The 21,635-nt window shown below is 37.5% G+C and overlaps 2 protein-coding genes and 1 long non-coding RNA gene across 5 annotated transcripts in view; 2 read left to right on the top strand and 1 right to left on the bottom strand.

Annotated features, from left to right (window-relative positions):
• Nucleotides 1-9,051, top strand: part of LOC123537650 (deubiquitinating protein VCPIP1-like) — a 54,633-nt gene extending 45,582 nt beyond the window's left edge. For all 3 annotated transcript variants that reach the window (XM_053528092.1, XM_053528093.1, XM_053528094.1), the window contains 2 exons: nt 1,608-1,759; nt 2,026-9,051. In XM_053528092.1, the coding sequence (XP_053384067.1) occupies nt 1,608-1,759; nt 2,026-2,643 (770 nt within the window). In that variant the 3' untranslated portion in view covers nt 2,644-9,051. The remainder of the gene's footprint in view (nt 1-1,607; nt 1,760-2,025) is intronic.
• A 3,275-nt stretch (nt 9,052-12,326) lies between these two features.
• Nucleotides 12,327-15,525, top strand: LOC128550068 (uncharacterized). Its single transcript, XR_008368030.1, has 2 exons — nt 12,327-14,879; nt 15,028-15,525. It is a non-coding gene; the product is annotated as an uncharacterized LOC128550068 (long non-coding RNA).
• A 3,625-nt stretch (nt 15,526-19,150) lies between these two features.
• Nucleotides 19,151-20,413, bottom strand: LOC123535744 (homeobox-like protein HDP1). The gene is made up of 2 exons (XM_045318494.2): nt 19,605-20,413; nt 19,151-19,220 (listed from the first exon to the last, which is right to left on the bottom strand). The coding sequence occupies exons 1-2, from the start codon at nt 20,411-20,413 to the stop codon at nt 19,151-19,153; spliced, it is 879 nt and encodes a 292-aa protein (XP_045174429.2).
• Between the last annotated feature and the right edge of the window lie 1,222 nt (nt 20,414-21,635).

The following is a 21,635-nucleotide window of genomic DNA, read 5'->3' on the forward strand; positions in this document are numbered from 1 at the left end:
AATACCAGATGTCATACTGTATGAGTACTTTATTTGCTGAGTTCATATTTCTCCAGTAATTTACAATAATGGTTAATCTTTAATATTTTCATTCGCCCTATTCTTTTCCATTGAAAATTATGACATTCATTTCGTATGAACTGCAAAAGGAAAGGCGCGAAAGTTACGTCAACTCTGCTTAGTGATAATGGGCCGCTGTTTTGACAACATCCACGTATAGTCAGGGAGAGCGTTCCTTAGATGATGTCGCGGCTTTTCCGTCTGGCAAACAAAATGGACGGGAAAATCAATATGTGTGCAGTTTTTTTTTATATGATCTTGTTTACAAATGGAAAGGAAATACAATGTAAATATAAGAAATGAAACTTTTTTTCAGTGTTCATGTGAACTGAATGACAGAATAGGATAGGCAAATTAAACATGAATTGTGCTATCCTCTAGGTCAAAGTCGAATTTTGGACATGTGGTGTCAAAAACTAGGTCAACGGGTCAAATCAAAGGAAAAACTTGTTAACACTCTTAGAGGCCACATTTATGACTCTATCTTCATGAAACTTGGTCAAAATGTTTATCTTGATGATACTTAGGCCAAGTTTGAATCTGAGTTATGTGGGGTTAAAAACTAGGTCACTAGGCTAGATCAAAGGAAAATCTTGTTAACATGCTAGAGACCACATTTTAACTTTGAAACTCATGGTCAGAATGTTTGTTTTGATAAAATCTAGGTCAAGTTTGAATATGGTTCATCTTGGGTCAAAAACTAGGTCAGATAAACCTTGTGTATGCAATAGGGGCTGCATTTTTCATCTGATGTGCATGAAACTTGATCAGAATGTTTGTCTCTATGAAATATCAGATGAATTTTTATCTGGATCACGTGGGGTCGAAAACTAGGTCACCAGATCAAATCAAAGAAAAGGCTTGTTTACACTCTAGGGGCCACATTTTTTATTCAGTCTTCATAAAACTTGGTCAGAATTTTTGGTATCATGAAGTCTTTTATGATTTTGAATCTGGGTCATGTAGGGTCAAAAACTAGGTCACTTGGTAAAATCAAAGGAAAAGCTTGTTTACACTCTAGAGGCCACTTTTTTGCTCCAATCTTCACGAAACTTTGTCAGAATAATTGTTTAATGAAATCATGGATGGGTTCTAATCTTGGTCATATACAGTCAAATACTAGGTCACTAGGCCAATCGAAGAAAAATCTTGTTTACACTCTAGAGGCTACATTTTTGCTCCAATCTTCATGAAACTGAAGTCAGAATGTTTATCTCCTTGAAAACTTGGACAAGTTTGAAACTGGGTCATGTGGTGTCAAAAACTGGGTCACTAGGTCAAACATGTTTACACTGTTATAGTGTGTTACTCTGGCGAGCAACTTAGGGCCATCTAGGCCCTCTTGTTAGGTATATTTGCATGATTTTTTTGCCCTTCATACCAACCTAGAAATTCCATTCCCTCAAATTCAAAATCCTAGATCAGCCCTTATCAGTTTTCATTCTTTGATGGTAGAGAGCAGAATCTTTTAATCACAAATTCAAGTTTGGTACTTGTGAGAAAATTACATAAATAATGAAGAACATGTAAAAAACTATGTGTTTTAGAGATATCATCTGATGTGGCATACCAGAGACTTGGTCCTGGGTACAGTGTCATAGACCAAACAGCTTCCAACTCAGAAAATTCTAACTTGGAGATGTTTAGAGCACTAGCTGAACACATTGAGAAAACACTGTCCTCTGAAGATATGGACAAGGTACTTTCATTTAAAAAATTGTCTTATTGCTTGAAATGAAAATCAGGGAATGTACTGGGAAGTGTTCTTGCTTAACTGACTTAACTGCATTGTATCTCATATGTGAAATGTAGATAAAGGCAGTCTCAGAACTTCTGATGTATGTTATCATTCTAACTAAACTTTTGTTCAACTTGTTTTTTTTTTCTTCGAAATAAACTAAATTAATTATATCAAACCAAAAATTGGTTGCCATCACATGCAATTGCTTGGATTCTGTTTTACAGGATGAAACAGTCGCAGTTCCAGACAAGGCTGACAAGAAAACAAGTGGTGAAGCTGTGACTGAGATGGAAACTACTGTAGAACAGGCATCTGCAGAGAGTAAAGAAACATTGACCAAAGACAATTTAGATTGTGAAGAAATGGAAGCTGAGGGTGTTCCTAAAGATACTGTGGTTGTTATTGAAGAAAAAGAAAATGTTGATGTGATTGAAGATATGCATGGGGATCAAAACATTTTGGAAAGTGATAATATTGAAGGTGCTCAGATTACTGAAAATAAATCTTGTGATAAGTTTAGTGATGTGAAACAGAGTGGAGATGGTGAAGAAGCACATCTTCATGCTGGAAAAGAAATGGATATTGAAGGTAACGGAGGAAAAAAAGATATCATTAAATGTGAAGTTGATGTGGGTTCAAAAGATGACATTACATGTAAAGACGAACTTGCATCTAAAGTTGAAAAATGTGGTGAAATGGAAGGTGTTACAGAAGAAAAGATAGATCACCCTGAACAGAAGGTTGAAGATATGCTTGTGGATATTGAAAGGACAGACAATAAATCTAAAGGTGATGAGGTTGAGATGGGAGATAGAGAAAAGTCTGAGGATTCAATGACATGAGTTAGTGATTTGTTATATATTGTGTATTAAATCAGCTAGTCACAATACATAAATTATACGAAAATTAAACAAGGCGAAAACAGGCTAGATAAATAAAAAAAAAAAAACATTTATAATTGACACCAAAATTTCTATAATTTCAATAAGTAAGACCCTAACATGAAATCCTGTGTCTAGATTTAATGTATTCAAGACCGTATCATCTGTATTGCTTGTATTTTGTCATACCATCGTGTACTAATTAATATAGTACTTTTTAGCTCACCTGTCACGAAGTGACAAGGTGAGCTTTTGTGATCGCGCGGTGTCAGTTGTCCGTCCGTCCGTGCGTACGTCCGTCTGTGCGTAAGCTTTCACTTGTGACATCTCTAGAGGTCACATTTTTCATGGGATCTTTATGAAAGTTGGTCAGAATGTTCATCTTGATGATATCTAGGTCAGGTTCGAAACTGGTCATGTGCGGTCAAAAACTAGGTCAGAAGGTCTAAAAATAGAAAAACCTTGTGACCTCTCTAGAGGCCATATTTTCATGAGATCTTCATGAATTTTGGTGAGAATGTTCACCTTGATGATATCTAGGTCAAGTTCGAAACTGGGTCATGTGGGGTCAAAAACTAGGTCAGTAGGTATAAAAATAGAAAAACCTTGTGACCTCCCTAGAGGCCATATTTTTCATGAGATCTTCATGAATGTTGGTCAGAATGTTCACCTTGATGATATCTAGGTCAAGTTCGAAACTGGGTCATGTGGGGCCAAAAACTAGGTCAGTAGGTCTAAAAATAGAAAAACCTTGTGACCTCTCTAGAGGCCATATTTCTCAATGGATCTTCATGAAAATTGGTGAGAATGTTCACCTTGATGATATCTAGATAAAGTTTAAACTGGGTCACGTGGGGTCAAAAACTAGGTCAGTAGGTCTAAAAATAGAAAAACCTTGTGACCTCTCTAGAGGCCATATTTCTCAATGGATCTTCATGGAAATTGGTCAGAACATTCACCTTGATGATACCTAGATCAAGTTCGAAACTGGGTCACGTGGGGTCAAAAACTAGGTCAGTAAGTCTAAAAATAGAAAAACCTTGTGACCTCTCTAAAGGCCATATTTCTCAATGGATCTTCATGAAAATTGGTCAGATGTTTACCTTGATGATATCTAGGTTCAGTTCGAAACTGGGTCACGTGGGGTTAAAAACTAGGTCAGTAGATCTAAAAATAGAAAAACCTTGTGACCTCTCTAGAGGCCATATATTTCATGAGATCTTCATGAATATTGGTCAGAATGTTCACCTTGATGATATTTAGGCCAAGTTCGAAACTGGGTCACGTGGGGTCTAAAAATAGAAAAACCTTGTGACCTCTCTAGAGGCCATATTTCTCTATGGATCTTCATGAAAATTGGTGAGAATGTTCAGCTTGATGATATATATGTCAGGTTTGTAACTGGGTCATGTGCGGTCAAAAATTAGGTCAGTAGGTCGAAAAATAGAAAAACCTTGTGACCTCTGTAGAGGCCATATTTTTCACGAGATCTTCATGAAAATTGGTGAGAATGTTCACCTTGATGATATCTAGGTCAAGTTTAAAAGTGGGTCACGTGCCTTCTAAAACTAGGTCATTAGGTCAAATAATAGAAAAACCTTGTGACCTCTCTAGAGGTCATATTTTTCAATGGATCTTCATGAAAATTGGTCAGAATTTTTTATCTTGATGATATCTAGGTCACATGTGCTCAAAAACTAGGTCACTGTGTCAAATAATAGAAATAACGACGTCATACTCAGTTCAACACTGGGTCATGTGGGGATAGGTGAGCGATTCAGGACCATCATGGTCCTTTTGTTCTTTAAAATTTCTGACGCATATTATCTGCCTGTAAAGTCACTTGTCAATACATTTTTGAAGAATGGAATTTTGCTTGTCTGGCTTATTGTACCAAGTTTGCTAAAAACTTACATTTGAAGAGAACTTATATATTGCTTATAACTTACCAGGAAAGCCTGGTTTATCCTGTTTCTTCTGAATTAAGTTGATAGTTGTTCCACTTAGCTTATGTCTAGCTGTAATGATATTTAAATATTGAGATGGGCAGTAGATTATATCTACATTCTCTGAACTCTGTTTGAGACAAGGTATATATGTCACTCTTGCACAGTCTGTGGTTTAGTGATTAAAATCAGTGACTACAAATCATGTGTCCCTCACCACTGTGGATTCGAAACCTCACTGGGGTGTAGAATTCAATGGTACGAGGAAACCATTTGCTGCCTTATGAAAGGTCAGTGGTTTTACCCAGGTGTGTGTCAGTGATGAAATAATGCCTCTCCACCATTAAAGCTGGAAAGTTTCCATATGACCTGTAATTATGTTAGTGTGATTCTAAAACTTGCAGAATAACAAACTCTGTATAATCATTACACACTGTTAATCCTTTTTGTTACAGCTACAGCTTAAAGTATCAAAAACATTTTGCTCAAATTAGAAACACCTTGTTGATTTTATTTACAGTATTTTTTGTATTTTTTCTTTCTTCCTGGGTAGGTACATACTTTTCTTAATATTTCTAACTGGTTATAGGTTTTAGTAATGAGTCAGCTTAAAATATAATTATGAAATTGTGTTCTATTTTTATGCAAAAGATAGGATATGCCATAATATATCAAATTGTATGCATCCAGTTTCAGTGTACAACAATGTAGTTCTGCTATCGTGAATGTATCTGTAGCTTCATGTATTAAAGGGAAAGGCAATGTTGTTTTGATGTTAATTCCATCTGCTGGGATTTCTTTAACATTTACAGAAGTGAAAGAAATTTCAAAATCGACTTAAAAATGAGAAAGTTATGAGCATTTAAATATTTTATCAAAATGGTGGCCATTTTGTTTCCATGGCAACAAAAAACAAAATGGCGGATTTAATAAATTTCTAGACAAATATTCGAATTGTATTTACTTATTTCTATAAAATAATTTCTCTATTCTTTCAAGCTATAATGAAAGAAATTGCCATGCTTTATATCTTACACTCAAGAAACATATAAAATTAATTTATTTAAAAGGTCATTTGCTGAATAAAGAATTCAGCAGTGTTTAAATGACGTCATAAACACACAGAATGGCTGCCTCCATGATTAGTAATTTTCTTAAATTTCAAACTGCCATATATCTTTTTCAATAGTGGTCTGATTTTAAAAATTCTTTTAGCGTTATGAAATGCTTGAGGATGGCTTTCATGTGAAATTAACTTATTGTCAGGCTTTCCTTGTCCTTTCAAACTAAATGTGTGTGTCTATTGTAGCTAGGGCTATTTTCACATAGGCTTTATAAAGTGACTTCTTGGTAAGCAGCCTTATTGGTGATGTAAGATCTCATCAAACATGAGAGTTTGTATTTTAGGACATTATACTGATTAACCCTTATCCTGCTAAATTTCTGCAAAGGCAGAATCAATCATGTCCAGCATGGTAAGGGTTAATATTCATGAATATTTTTAATTTGTGAGTGGCATTGTGAATATAAGCGGACATAAAATGAGCTGCGCCATGAGAAAACCAGCCTAGTGCATTTGCGACCAGCCTGCGCATCCACACAGTCTGGTCAGGATCCATGCTGTCAAATTATGCCCCCTTGTGGACTTAGAAAATTTTGGTCTCTAAAACTAATGCAGATATTGAATTGAAGCTTCACATGTGCCTTGGGGGTTATAAAACTAGTTGATAGCTGCAAGTCAAATTATGCCCACTTTTGAACTTAAATCTCTTTTGATATTTAACATTTTAGGTAATATTTTCCTGCTTCTGGGACAATATTTCGAATATTTGAGCTTGGCTGTCTTACGGACAGCTCTTGTTGTACAATGCAGTAATGGATAGGTTGTGAAACTGTATGCAGATATGTTTGCGAGAGTTTAAGTTTGGCTATATTTTTGAAGTCCTGCACTTGCAAATATAAATCCTTGCATAATTATTAACTACTAGTGTAATGCAAACTACAAAAATCTAGTTATTGCAAAAATTTCCCCAACATATCAAATTGAAACAGTTATATGTATGAAAATCAGATATGTTCTGTGTTTTTCATAAAATATGTGCTTTCAGTAATATTATAAGACAGTATAATTCACAAAATTTTGATGCAGTGAAAATATGTGCTTTTACAGTATATGGATTTTTAGCTCACCTGTCACGAAGTGACAAGGTAAGCTTTTGTGATCGCGCGGTGTCCGTCGTCACTCTAGAGGTCACATTTTTTGTGGGATCTTTATGAAAGTTGGTCAGAAAGTTCATCTTGATGATATCTAGGTCAAGTTCGAAACTGGGTCACATGCCATCAAAAACTTAGTCAGTAGGTCTAAAAATAGAAAAACCTTGTGAACTCTCTAGAGGCCATATATTTCATGAGATCTTCATGAAAATTGGTCAGAATGTTCTCCTTGATGATATCTAGGTCAAGTTTGAAATTGGGTCACGTGCCTTCAAAAACTAGGTCAATAGGTCAATTAATAGAAAAACCTTGTGACTTCTCTAGAGGCCATATTTTTCATGGGATCTGTATGAAAGTTGGTCTGAATGTTCAGCTTGATGATATCTAGGTCAAGTTCGAAAGTGGGTCATGTGCCATCAAAAACTAGGTCGGTAGGTCAAATAATAGAAAAACCTTATGACCTCTCTAAAGACCATATTTTTCATGGGATCTGTATGAAAGTTGGTCTGAATGTTCATCTTGATGATATCTAGGTCAAGTTCGAAACAAGGTCATGTGCGTTCAAAAACTAGGTCAGTAGGTCTAAAAATAGAAAAACCTTGTGACCTCTCTAGAGGCCATACTTGTGAATTGATCTCCATAAAAATTGGTCAGAATGTTCATCTTGATGATATCTAGGTCAAGTTTGAAAGTGGGTCACAGGCCATTAAAAAGTAGGTCAGTAGGTCAAATAATGAAAAAACCTTGTGACCTCTCTAGAGGCCATATTTTTCATGGGATCTGAATGAAAGTCGGTCTGAATGTTGATCTTGATGATATATAGGTCAGGTTTGAAACTGGGTCAACTGCGATCAAAAACTAGGTCAGTAGGTCTTAAAATAGAAAAACCTTGTGACCTCTCTAGAGGCCATACCCTTGAATGAATCTTCATGAAAATTGGTCAGAATGTTCACCTTGATGATATCTAGGTCAAGTTTGAAATGGGTCACGTGCCTTAAAAAACTAGGTCAGTAGGTCAAATAATAAAAAAACCTTGTGACCTCTCTAGAGGCCATACTTTTCATGGGATCTGTATGAAAGTTGGTCTGAATGTTCATCTTGATGATATCTAGGTCAAGTTTGAAACTGGGTCAGCTGCGGTCAAAAACTAGGTCAGTAGGTAATCTTCATGAAAATTAGTGAGAATGTTCACCTTGATGATATCTAGGTAAAGTTCAAAACAGGGTCACGTACCTTTGAAAACTAGGTCAATAGGTCAAATAATAGAAAAACCTTGTGACCTCTCTAGAGACCATATTTTTCAATCGATCTTCATGAAAATTGGTCAGCATTTTTATCTTGATATTATCTAGGTCAAGTTCAAAACTGGGTCACATGAACTCAAAAACTAGGTCACTATGTTAAAATAATAGAAAAAACGACGTCATACTCAAAACTGGGTCATGTTGGAAGAGGTGAGCGATTCAGGACCATCATGGTCCTCTTGTTAAAATATATTGACTTATGTAATAGTTTCTCTATATTCCATTCAAGTACTATAGAAATAGGGTTTTTTAGCAATAAGTTTGTTCATTGCAGACATTTTGAGTGAACTTTTATCATTGTCAGAAAATACAGTATAACACCAGTGACATGAGCAGTGATAACTCTATCACCCAGGCTTGCTCAAGCAATTCATGGGTCACTGACCATTTTCTTTATAGTTTCTACATTCAGATTGCTCAAAATTCTGAATAACTCAAGTATTTGCTCGTCCCCATGCAAGCTCTAGTGATAGTTGTTTTACTGTATCTGTATAATGACTTATCAGGTGAATCTAGATACTGGCAGGAGCTTTTGTTATTTAAGTCGAGGCATGCTCTAATTAGACATTTAGATTTGTATAAATGTAACCTATCTATAGCAAGTTGTGAATTTTTAGGTATTCAGTCAAACATAGGTAGATAAATTTGACTGTCTTACACAAAGTTTGGTGATAAATGCATATTTGGCATTACAAAATAACAAGGAGATTTATTATTTGATCTACCTTTTCTGTAAGAATGATTTTCCCAGATTTCTTTTTAAATAAAAGACAGTGCCATTGATTTCTTTTGTTATTTTAAAGAACTTTAGTTAAGGAAATATGATCATTTTAAAGTTTCAAAATATGGTGATTAGCTTTGAATTTATCGCCAAAACATGATTTTGTTGGGATATTTTCCATTGTAAATTTTGATTACAATTCTTTTTTCGGAAATTCAAGTTAGACTTTGTTTGTGAATACTTTCAGGACATCTTAGTTAGCATATCAGTAACATTTTCTTGCAAAAAAAATTGTAGCATTCCTAAAGTTAATTTTTTTTTCAAAATTGTGATTTTGCCTGATTTTTTTAATGGGAAAAACATAATTATGCCTCCAAAGGTGGGCATATTAAAATCACACTGTCCATCCGTGCATCAGGTATGCTTGTCCGGGCTGTAACTCTTTCATTCATAAAGGGATTTTGAAATAACTTGACATAAATGTATCCCTAGCTCCAAGGTCAAGGTCACACTTAGAGGTCAAAGGTTAACATGGTCTGTTTCGTGTCCGGTCCATAACTCTGCCATCCATGAAGGGATTTCAAAAGAACTTGGCATAAATGTTTACCATAATGAGACGACATGTCATGCGCAAGACCCAGACCCTTAGCTCAAAGGTCAAGGTCACACTTACAAGTCAAAGGTTAACAGGGTATGTTCGTGTCTGGTCCATAACTCTGCCATTCATTAAGGCATTTTGAAATTACTTGGCATAAATGTTCACCATAATGAGGCGACGTGTCGTGAGCAAGACCCAGACCCCTAACTCCAAGGTCAAGGTCACACTTAGAGGTCAAAGGTTAACATGGTCTGTTTCTTGTCAGGTCCATAACTCTGCCACTGATGAAGGGATTTTGAAATTACTTGGCATAAATGTTCCCTATAATGAGGTGAGGTGTCGTGTGCAAGACCCAGACCCCTAGCTCCAAGGTTAAGGTCACACTTAGAAGTCAAAGGTGTTTCTTCTCTGGTCCTTAACTCTGCCATTTATCAAGGGATTTGAAGATAATTTGACACAAATGTTAACCATATTGAGAAGATGTGTCACACTTGTGACCAAGGCCTCTTAGGTCAAGGTCACAAAATGACATGTGATTTTTTGCGAATACAACTGTGGCATTCTTGGGCCAACTTCGGGGGCATTTGTCACCAATAGTGACAGCTCTTGTTTTGTTATAGAATTGACATTATTAGAGATACTTTAAAAATTAAAAAAAGATCCTACAACCACCCTTGGAGGCCTTTAAATGATGTATAGTTTTTTGTTTTTTTTAAAAAACATTATTTACAAAAAAAACTGTTATGGATTAGTTAGAACAAACTGTAGAATGTTGACCCTGTTCATCTTTTCAAGCTTCTTCAATGCTTCACTTCTTTCAGTCCTTGTTTCTTATGCTTTACATTGACAATTTACAAAAATATATGTCAATAAAAACCATTTCATATAAACACCAAACTTAAACCTAGACTGAACATATGCCTTTTTTTGTTTGTTTGTTTTGGAATCGACTAGGGCTGTGCCTACTTTAGATCAAAATCTCTTGGAAAAATCTGTAAATTGACCAGCATCTGGAAAGAGATGACCTTTTTTACCTTTGAAGACCAAATCCAGTTACTAGACTAGGATTTCAATTTGTGCATGCTTTTTTTCAGTTTTGTTTAACTTTTCAATACGGTTTCAGCATATATGTGAAAAGTTGCCCATTGATCATGATGCTTTCTAATATTTTTTTATGAGCTTTATGTGTGGTGTATATATGAAATGGCCTTAAGTTTATACCAGTGGCCACCTTTACAAAATACAGTTTAAGTAAATTTGAAGGGGTGCTTTAATACAGCTGAACTGTTTGTTTCAAAACATATATATTTATTTAAACAGCTGTAAAAATATCAGTTAATCTGCGACATGTAATATATATACTAATTTATTTTTTATTTTGGAATTCGATTTTTATAGGTTGATTATCTTTTTGTATATGTGCTTGGTAAAAGAGAGGTAGAGACTTCATAGGTAGGATACTGTTGTGTACTTTAATACATTTGAAAGATGTTTTTAATTTTGAATATTAAAGAAATAAAACGCAGCTGTAGAATATATAGTAAAAGCTGTAGCAATACTTGATTATAGACATTCATATCGTTTAGCAAATATTTATTACTTTACTTTGTGTTTGTGTTCACATACCTGGTTTTGCTGTAACTCTGTGATTCCAGCAGGTATGCAAATTTTGATTCCATACCTCACGTTTTTATTTCGATGTAAATGAGATGTGAAACCCAAATTTGTAGTCCTGTTTGGCGCCACATAACCTATACTGTGTTGGTGCGCCATAAAACCCAAATAAATAAAAATAAATACTCATCTTGAAATCTGGACTTCACCACAGTCTTATCTAATTCTTGTACTAACCAAAAAACTGAAAAAAAGTTAGATGAGACATATCATAGATACCTAGAATAGTTTCTTACTATTGTAAAATCATTTAATTTCGTGGTTTTGGTCAAAATGCAAATTTCGTGGGGATATGAATTTGTGGATTTCAACTTTTGAACATAAAATGAATGGAAATTTTATGTGTTTGTTGGGATTAAATTTCATGGATTGACTCAACCACGAAATCCGCAAAAATTAGTCCCCCACGAATATTATTGATTCCACAGTATGTCACCAATAGGGATCTATTTCATGTAAAAATATGTTTTAACTTCTCTTTGTTCTTAAATACATATTGTACTTATAATTTAAAAATTACTAATTCATGCATCCGTGAAACTGACTGCCTGAAACCATGAAATTTTATTACCATGAAATTAATTATTGTACAGCATGCTTCTTTTGATAATGGTTTATATCTTATAGCTTATTTTAACAAGCACAATACATTAAAGCTCAAAATAAACACAGCCTGCGGCTTAGCTTAATAGGAAGAGCGGGCAGGGCGTATGTTCTCTGTGACAATTTGATAGAATACATGTCTGAAATCATTCGTCCTCCACCTCTGATTCATGTGGGTAAGTTGGCAGTTACTTGCCAAGAACAGGTTTGTACTGGTACAGAATCCAGGAACATTGGTTAGGTAAGCCTGCCCGCCGTTACATAACTGAAAAACTGTTGATAAATGGCGTTAAACCCAAAACAAACAAAATAAACACAAGAATTGCTACATGTAAAACTATTCCCTGACGTAATTTTTACCGAAAAAAAAACAACCATTCAAGTATTTTTAAATTTTACACATGCTAACTTTTATTAATGATCCAGGGCTTTCATAATTCAGTAAAACTGATATGTTTCTAAGCTTTCAATAAACTGCAATGTATATTATGATTACTTTGTTGTTTTTATTGATAATTTGAACAGAAGTCCACTGATTTTTTTAAACATATTGGTATCCTGAAAAAAGATGTATTAACATTATTACAGCCTGTCAAGTTATATGATGTACTATATGATTTCTATCTTTGCCTTGAGTATAATACAGCTTATATTGGTTGTTTAGTGTCGAAAATTTTAGTTGACACTTCTGTATGTATATTTATGTATGTTCTGTTATTCACATATTTGCAGTTATTTGCATTTTGCCATTGTTGCTGATTTTCTGTGGTAAAAAAAATGTTTTGGATAAAATAAGCAATCATCTTGAAATAATATAATAAAGAATATAACTAATATCAGCTTTATTTTAAACTATTTAAGTCTTGCTTTTTTATGAGATATTGGAATTGTTGGATGTCCATTGACCATGCTTCCACAGTTTCTATAAGAACATTTCATAATGAATCACCAAGCTAATTTCAACCAAACCTCACAGAAATGTTTTTTTGCAGTCCTCTTATTTAGGTCATCCATGCAATCTAGTTGTCATGATAACCAAAAGAAAAAGGCCTCTCCTCAGAAATCTCTGGCTGGCTTTCTAAATAAATTCATAGCAATTTTCTTTTATAACCTAACATTTTCCTTTGATTTTTTTATTTGTTTAAAAAAAATAGTCTGCCAAGAGGAAGGGCTAGTTTTTAGCTCACCTGAGCCAAAGGCTCATGGTGAGCTTTTGTGACCGGTCAATGTCTGTATGCAGCTTGCAGCCATCAACAATTTCTAAAAATCTTCTTGAAAACCACTGGGCAGAATTATACCAGACTTCACAGGAATGATCCTTGGGTGGCCCCCTTTCAAAATTGTTCAAAGAATTGAATTACATTTAGAACTTTGGTTGCCATGGCAACCGAAAGGAAAAACTTAAAAAATCTTCTTGTCTAAAACCACAAGGCCTAGGCCTTTGATATTTGGATGTTGCATTGCCTTGTGGTCCTCTACTAAACTTGTTCAAATTATAACCCTGGGGTGAAAAGAGGCCCCACCCTGGGGGTCACAAGTTTTACATAGACTTATATAGGAAAAAACTTTAAAAATCTTCTTGTCTGAAAGCAAAATTGTTCAAATGATAACCCTGATGTGAAAAGAGGCCCAGCCCTGGGGGGTCTCAAGTTTTACATAGACTTATATAGGAAAAAACTTTAAAAATCTTCTTGCCTTAAACTGCAAGGCCTAGGCTTTTGATATTTGGTATGTTGCATTGCCTTGTGGTCCTCTACCAAAATTGTTCAAATTATGCCCCTTGGGTTTAAAGAGGCCCTGCCCTGGGGGTCCCAAATTAAACATAGACTTATGTAGGGACAAAAAATCTTCTTGTCTGAAAGTTCAAGGCCTAGGCCTTTCATATTTGATATGTAGCATGGCCTAGTGGATTTCTAACAAGATTCTTCAAATTATGCCCCTGGGGTGAAAAGAGGCACTGCCCTGGAGGTCACTTGTTATATGAGTTATATAGGAATAAATACTTAAAAAATTATCAGATCATATTTCCTAGACTGTTTAATTATAATTACCTGATGACAACAAGCGATTAGGGGGTCACTTGACTGTGACTTTGACCTACTGACCTACTTTCTTGTTTTTTTAAGATACAGCCTTGAAATTTGGATATCTTGTACAGTTTTGCACATTGATCTTAAAACTGACTTTCAGTGACCATGAATGTGACCTACTTTCTAATATTTTAGCATCAGTGTGCCATTTTAAACATGTGGCTCATATTACTCAGGTGAGCGATTCAGGGTCATCATGACCCTCTTGTTTTCTATATAGTTATATAGAAAAGTTTGAAAATCTCTTAAACCACAGTTTCCATTTCAAAATAATTTTACTGAAATTTACCTTACATTTATGGTTTTTGAATTACTGAAAATTGTTGAATTTTGAATCATATGATAGTAATTTATTTCCAAATCAGTTATTTCGAAATGATGCTCTCCAAAGAATTACAACACAGCCACAGAATTAAAATTCCATTTGTAAACACAGGTGCTAGTTTAAAGTAATTTGCTATGATGGGCATATATTGTGACATTCTAGCACTCTTGTTTATATATATAGTGAAAATTTTGAGAATCTTCTTGTCATTTTTCATTTCAAAATATTCCTTAGGTAACCCTCTAACAATATCCCTTAAGGGAAGCAATGGTTTTCTGCCACTCAGCCTGAGGGTCGTGGGTACCCACTGGGGTCACAATCATGCCTTCTCAGATTATATCAATACTGGTTTTTCTAGGAACTATACTCGAGAATGGTTCAAATACTGGTAATTAAGCTTAAAGCTTTCATCACAGTTGAGCTAAAATAAATTAGAACAAACTAAATTACAATTTCCCCTTAATTGTTTTGTCAAAAATACAGCCACACCAGTGCTACCTTTAAACAACTTCTCATGAAGAAATTGATGGATCTTTCCCAAACTTTCTCTGTGGCATCCTGGTATGGTCGTCTCTCAAGTTTGTTCAGTTGGTCGCAGCTAGAGCTACAAGTAGAAAAATACTTTTAAACAACTTTTAATAAACCACTGTTCTAATGTTGGATGAACCTTTCTCAGTTTTATTTTAAACATTAATGAGCCATGTTATGGGAAAACCAACATAGTGGGTTTGCGACCAGCATGGATCCAGACCAGCCTGCGCATCCACGCAGTCTGGTCAGGATCCATTCTGTTCACTTTCAAAGCCTATTGCAATTATAGAAGTTGTTAGCGAATAGCATGGATCCTGACCAGACTGCGCGGATGCGCAGGCTGGTCTGGACCCATGCTGTCGCAAAGCCACTATGTTGGTTTTCCCATGGCACGGCTCATTTCATCTTGACTGAAGATAGGGACTGTCAGAGCTTGAAAAATAGAACAATCCTTAAACAACTTCTTCTCATGAACTTGATGGACCAATTCTGGCTAGACCTCTAGCAAGTTTGCTTTATTGGTTAAGCATTTTAGGGCCATCAAAGCAAATCAATAAAAAAAAGATTGAAAAAGTTTAACATTACTTTTAATGAACTGCTTCCTGGACATTCACCAGACTTGACCAAAAGCAAAGTCAAAATATCAAAGTTATCATGTGAGCAACTTATGCCCATTTGAGTCTCTTGTTTCAAAAACATTTTAAATTATTTATAATCATTTTGATATACTGTGTGAATAACTTGAAGCTTTGAAGTATCGACCAAAATAAAGCATATTTTTGAAATGGCACAGATGTGTTTAATACAATTTGCAAGACCACAAGTTGGCCATGTTTTGTCTTGAAAAAGGTAAACAGCACTAGCTTCTATGTAGTTCAAAATGCTTTTTCTATAAGTATTGATTTTCGCCAATAGTTAAAACTGTGCCATATTGTCTTTGAGTAAACTTAAGTGCCTAGATACCGTCTGTTTTATAAAAAATGTTTGTTTGTTTTCAGTATATTAAGATATTTGTGAAGAATTTGCATAATTTTCTTGATATTGCTATCTGTTAATTATTAAATTAATTTGGTCATCATTATTGTCTTTGTCTTTGTTTTGTATGTCGTACACTGCCTGTATGGGTTATCCTGGAGACATAGTGTTCATGTTGTACACTGCCTGTATGTGTTATCCTGGAGACATAGTGTTAATGTTGTACACTGCCTGTATGTGTTACCCTGGAGACACAGTGCTCATGTTGTACACTGCCTGTATGTGTTACCCTGGAGACACAGTGCTCATGTTGTACACTGCCTGTATTATCCTGGAGACATAGTGTTCATGTTGTACACTGCCTGTATGTGTTATCCTGGAGACACAGTGCTCATGTTGTACACTGCCTGTATGTGTTACCCTGGAGACACAGTGCTCATGTTGTACACTGCCTGTATGTGTTAGCCTGGAGACAGAGTGTTCATGTTGTACATTGCCTGTATGTGTTACCCTGGAGACACAGTGCTCATGTTGTACACTGCCTGTATGTGTTATCCTGGAGACACAGTGCTCATGTTGTACACTGCCTGTATCTGTTATCCTGGAGACACAGTGTTCATGTTGCACACTGCCTGTATGTGTTATCCTGGAGACACAGTGCTCATGTTGCACACTGCCTGTATGTGTTATCCTGGAGACACAGTGCTCATGTTGCACACTGCCTGTATGTGTTATCCTGGAGACACAGTGCTCATGTTGCACACTGCCTGTATGTGTTATCCTGGAGACACAGTGCTCATGTTGCACACTGCCTGTATGTGTTATCCTGGAGACACAGTGCTCATGTTGTACACTGCCTGTACGTGTTATCCTGGAGACACAGTGCTCATGTTGTACACTGCCTGTACGTGTTATCCTGGAGACACAGTGCTCATGTTGTACACTGCCTGTACGTGTTATCCTGGAGACACAGTGCTCATGTTGTACACTGCCTGTACGTGTTATCCTGGAGACACAGTGCTCATGTTGTACACTGCCTGCACGTGTTACCCTGGAAACATAGTGCTCATGTTGTACACTGCCTGTATATGTTACCCTGGAGACACGGTGCTCATGTTGTACACTGCCTGCATGTGTTCATAGTGCTCATGTTGTACACTGCCTGTACGTGTTACCCTGGAGACACAGTGCTCATGTTGTACACTGCCTGTATGTGTTACCCTGGAGACACAGTGCTCATGTTGTACACTGCCTGTATGTGTTACCCTGGAGACACAGTGCTCATGTTGTACACTGCCTGTATGTGTTACCGTGGAAACATAGTGCTCATGTTGTACACTGCCTGTATTATCCTGGAGACATAGTGCTCATGTTGTACACTGCCTGCATGTGTTACCCTGAAAACATAGTGCTCATGTTGTACACTGCCTTTATGTGTTACCCTGGAGACACAGTGCTCATGTTGTACACTGCCTGTATGTGTTCATAGTGCTCATGTTGTACACTGCCTGTACGTGTTACCCTGGAGACACAGTGCTCATGTTGTACACTGCCTGTTTGTGTTACCCTGGAGACACAGTGCTCATGTTGTACACTGCCTGTATGTGTTACCCTGGAGACACAGTGCTCATGTTGTACACTGCCTGTATGTGTTACCCTGGAAACATAGTGCTCATGTTGTACACTGCCTGAATTATCCTGGAGACATAGTGCTCATGTTGTACACTGCCTGCATGTGTTACCCTGAAGACATAGTGCTCATGTTGTACACTGCCTGTATGTGTTACCCTGGAGACACAGTGCTCATGTTGTACACTGCCTGTATGTGTTACCCTGGAAACACAGTGCTCATGTTGTACACTGCCTGTATTATCCTGGAGACATAGTGCTCATGTTGTACACTGCCTGCATGTGTTACCCTGAAGACATAGTGCTCATGTTGTACACTGCCTGTATGTGTTACCCTGGAGACACAGTGCTCATGTTGTACACCGTCTGTATGTGTTACCCTGGAAACACAGTGTTCATGTTTTACACTGCCTGTATTATCCTGGAGACATAGTGCTCATGTTGTACACTGCCTGCATGTGTTACCCTGAAGACATAGTGCTCATGTTTTACACTGCCTGTATGTGTTACCCTGGAGACACAGTGCTCATGTTGTACACCGGCTGTATGTGTAACCCTGGAGAAACAGTGTTCATGTTGTACACTGCCTGTATGTGTTACCCTGGAGACACAGTGTTCAAGTTGTACACTGCCAGTATGTGTTACCCTGGAGACACAATGCTCATGTTGTACACTGCCTGTATGTGTTACCCTGGAGACAGTGCTCATGTTGCACACTGCCTGTATGTGTTATCCTGGAGACGCAGTGCTCATGTTGTACACTGCCTGTATGTGTTATCCTGGAGACGCAGTGCTCATGTTGTACACTGCCTGTATATGTTACCCTGGAGACGCAGTGCTCATGTTGTACACTGCCTGCATGTGTTACCCTGGAGACGCAGTGCTCATGTTGCACACTGCCTGCATGTGTTACCCTGGAGACGCAGTGCTCATGTTGTACACTGCCTGTATGTGTTATCCTGGAGACATAGTGTTCATGTCATATGCTGCCAGTATGTGTTACCCTGAAGACATAGTGCTCATGTTGTACACTGCCTGTATGTGTTATCCTGGAGACATAGTGCTCATGTTGTACACTGCCTGCATATGTTACCCTGGAGACACAGTGCTCATGTTGTACACTGCCTGCATGTGTTACCCTTGAGACACAGTGCTCATGTTGTACACTGCCTGTATGTGTTATCCTGGAGACACAGTGCTCATGTTGTACACTGCCTGTATGTGTTATCCTGGAGACACAGTGCTCATGTTGTACACTGCCTGTATGTGTTACCCTGAAGACACAGTGCTCATGTTGTACACTGCCTGTATGTGTTATCCTGAAGACACAGTGCTCATGTTGTACACTGCCTGTATGTGTTATCCTGGAGACACAGTGCTCATGTTGTACACTGTCTGTATGTGTTATCCTGAAGACACAGTGCTCATGTTGTACACTGCCTGTATGTGTTATCCTGAAGACACAGTGCTCATGTTGTACACTGCCTGTATGTGTTATCCTGGAGACACAGTGCTCATGTTGTACACTGCCTGTATATGTTATCCTGGAGACACAGGGCTCATGTTGTACACTGCCTGTATGTGTATCATGGAGACACAGTGCTCATGTTGTTCACTGCCTGTATGTGTTATACTGGAGACAGTGTTCATGTCGTACACTGCCTGTATGTGTTATCCTGAAAACATAGTGTTCATGTCGTATACTGCCTGCATGTGTTACCCTGAAGACCTAGTACTCATGTTGTACACTGCCTGCATGTGTTACCTTGGAGACATAGTGTTCATATGGTATACAGCCTGGAGACATAGTGCTCGTTTTACACTGCCTGAATGTGTTACCCTGGAGACATAATTTATGTCATACACTGCCAATATGTGTTACTCTTGAGGCATAGTGTTCATCTCGTACAATGCCTGTTTGTGTTACCCTGGAGACATAGTGTTCATGTCGTATACTGCCTGTATGTGCTAGAGACAGTGTTCATGTCATACTGAGACCTAGTGTTCATGTCAAGCACTGAGTTTCTCTTGAGACTCAACTGTTCATGTCATACACTGCTTGAATGTTACTCAAGACATGGTGTTCATATCATACACTGCCTTTATGTATTACCTTGAAGACATAGTGTTCACACCATACACCGACTGTATGTTTCTCTTGGGACAGTGTTCTGCTTGTATATATTACCCTGGAGACATAGGGTTCATGCCATGAGTGGTCTATGTGTGTTACCCTGAAGATAGCGTTCACATCATGTACTGCCTATTTGTGTTACCCTGGAGACTGTGTTACCCTGCCTATTGTGTATTACCATAGAGACATGTGTATATGATGTACACTTCCTTGACGAACTTTCCCTGAGACATGGTGTTTATGTTGTACACTTCCTTGCTGAGACATGGTGTTTATGTTGTACACTTCCTTGATGAACTTTCCCTGAGACATGGAGTTTATGTTGTACACTTCCTTGATGAACTTTCCCTGAGACATGGTGTTTATGTTGTACACTTCCTTGATGAACTTTCCCTGAGACATGGTGTTTATGTTGTACACTTCCTTTATGAACTTTCCCTGAGACATGGAGTTTATGTTGTACACTTCCTTTATGAACTTTCCCTGAGACATGATGTTTATGTTGTACACTTCCTTGATGAACTTTCCCTGAGACATGGTGTTTATGTTGTACACTTCCTTTATGAACTTTCCCTGAGACATGGAGTTTATGTTGTACACTTCCTTGATGAACTTTCCCTGAGACATGGTGTTTATGTTGTACACTTCCTTGATGAACTTTCCCTGAGACATGGTGTTTATGTTGTACACTTCCTTGATGAACTTTCCCTGAGACATGGAGTTTATGTTGTACACTTCCTTGATGAACTTTCCCTGAGACATGGAGTTTATGTTGTACACTTCCTTGATGAACTTTCCCTGAGACATGGAGTTTATGTTGTACACTTCCTTGATGAACTTTCCCTGAGACATGGTGTTTATGATGTACACTTCCTTGATGAACTTTCCCTGAGACATGGTGTTTATGTTGTACACTTCCTTGATGAACTTTCCCTGAGACATGGTGTTTATGTTGTACACTTCCTTGACGAACTTTCCCTGAGACATGGAGTTTATGTTGTACACTACTACCTTTATTACCCTATTGGCATGGTGTATTTGTGGTTCATGGCCTATAATGTATTACCCAGGTGACACCATACACGTGTCATATGCAGCCTGTGTGTATTGCCCTAGAGACCTGGTGAACTCCAATCTACGTGTTCTACCCTGGAGACATAGTGTATGACATACTGCTTGTATGTATTACCCTAGAGACATGATGTACACATCATTCTTTTTCTTACTAGATTAACGTCACACTGACACAATTTAGTTTTCCACCTTTTGTTGTTGGACGAAGACCAAGGTGTCCCTCCAGGCACATTTCATCATGAACAAGGCAGTCTGAAAGACAGCAAAATCCCCCGCCACTGCTATGGATAGTGAAAGGGTAAACCTTTGATTTTAGCTGTGACCTTGACCTTGAACTTACATGGCTGACTCATGAATTCTGTACAACGTCTTGATGAGGTGATCATTTGACCCAAGTTTCATGAAAATCCTTCAAGGGGTTTAGAAGATACAGAGCTGAAACCTTTGACCTTCAGTTGTGACCTTGACCTTGAGTTGACATGGCTGACTCATGAGTTCTTGATGAGGTGATCATTTGACCGAAGTTTGATGAAAATCCTTCAAGGGGTTTAGGAGATAGAGTGGACACAAAATGGAAGGCTCAAACCTTCGACCCTTAGTTGTGACCTTGACCTTGAGCTGGCATGGTTGACTCATAATTTCTGCTCATCGTTTTGATGAGGTAATCATTTTACCCAAGTTTTATAAAATTCCTTCAAGGGGTTTAGGAGATATAGAGCGGACACGAAATGGAAGGCTCAAACCTTTGACCCCAAGTTGTGACCTTGACCTTGAGCTGGCATGACTGACTCATGGGTTCTGCACATCGTCTTGATGAGGTGATCATTTGACCCAAGTTTGATGAAATTCCATCAAGAGGTTTAGGAGATATAGAGCGGACACAAAATGGAAGGCTCAAACCATTGACCTTGAGTTGTGACCTTGACCTTGAGCTGACAAGGCTGACCTATGGGTTCTGCACATCGTCTTGATGAGGTGATCATTTGACCAAAGTTTCATGAAAATCCTTCAAGGGGTTTAGGAGATATGGACACGATTTTGTTACGGATGGAAGGATGGACGCAGACCATTCCTATAATCCCTTCGCCATGGCGGGGGATTAAATGAGCAAACGGGAAGAACCACCAACCTTATG

This window comes from Mercenaria mercenaria, chromosome 17 (assembly GCF_021730395.1).
Source record: "Mercenaria mercenaria strain notata chromosome 17, MADL_Memer_1, whole genome shotgun sequence".
NCBI lineage: Eukaryota > Metazoa > Mollusca > Bivalvia > Venerida > Veneridae > Mercenaria > Mercenaria mercenaria.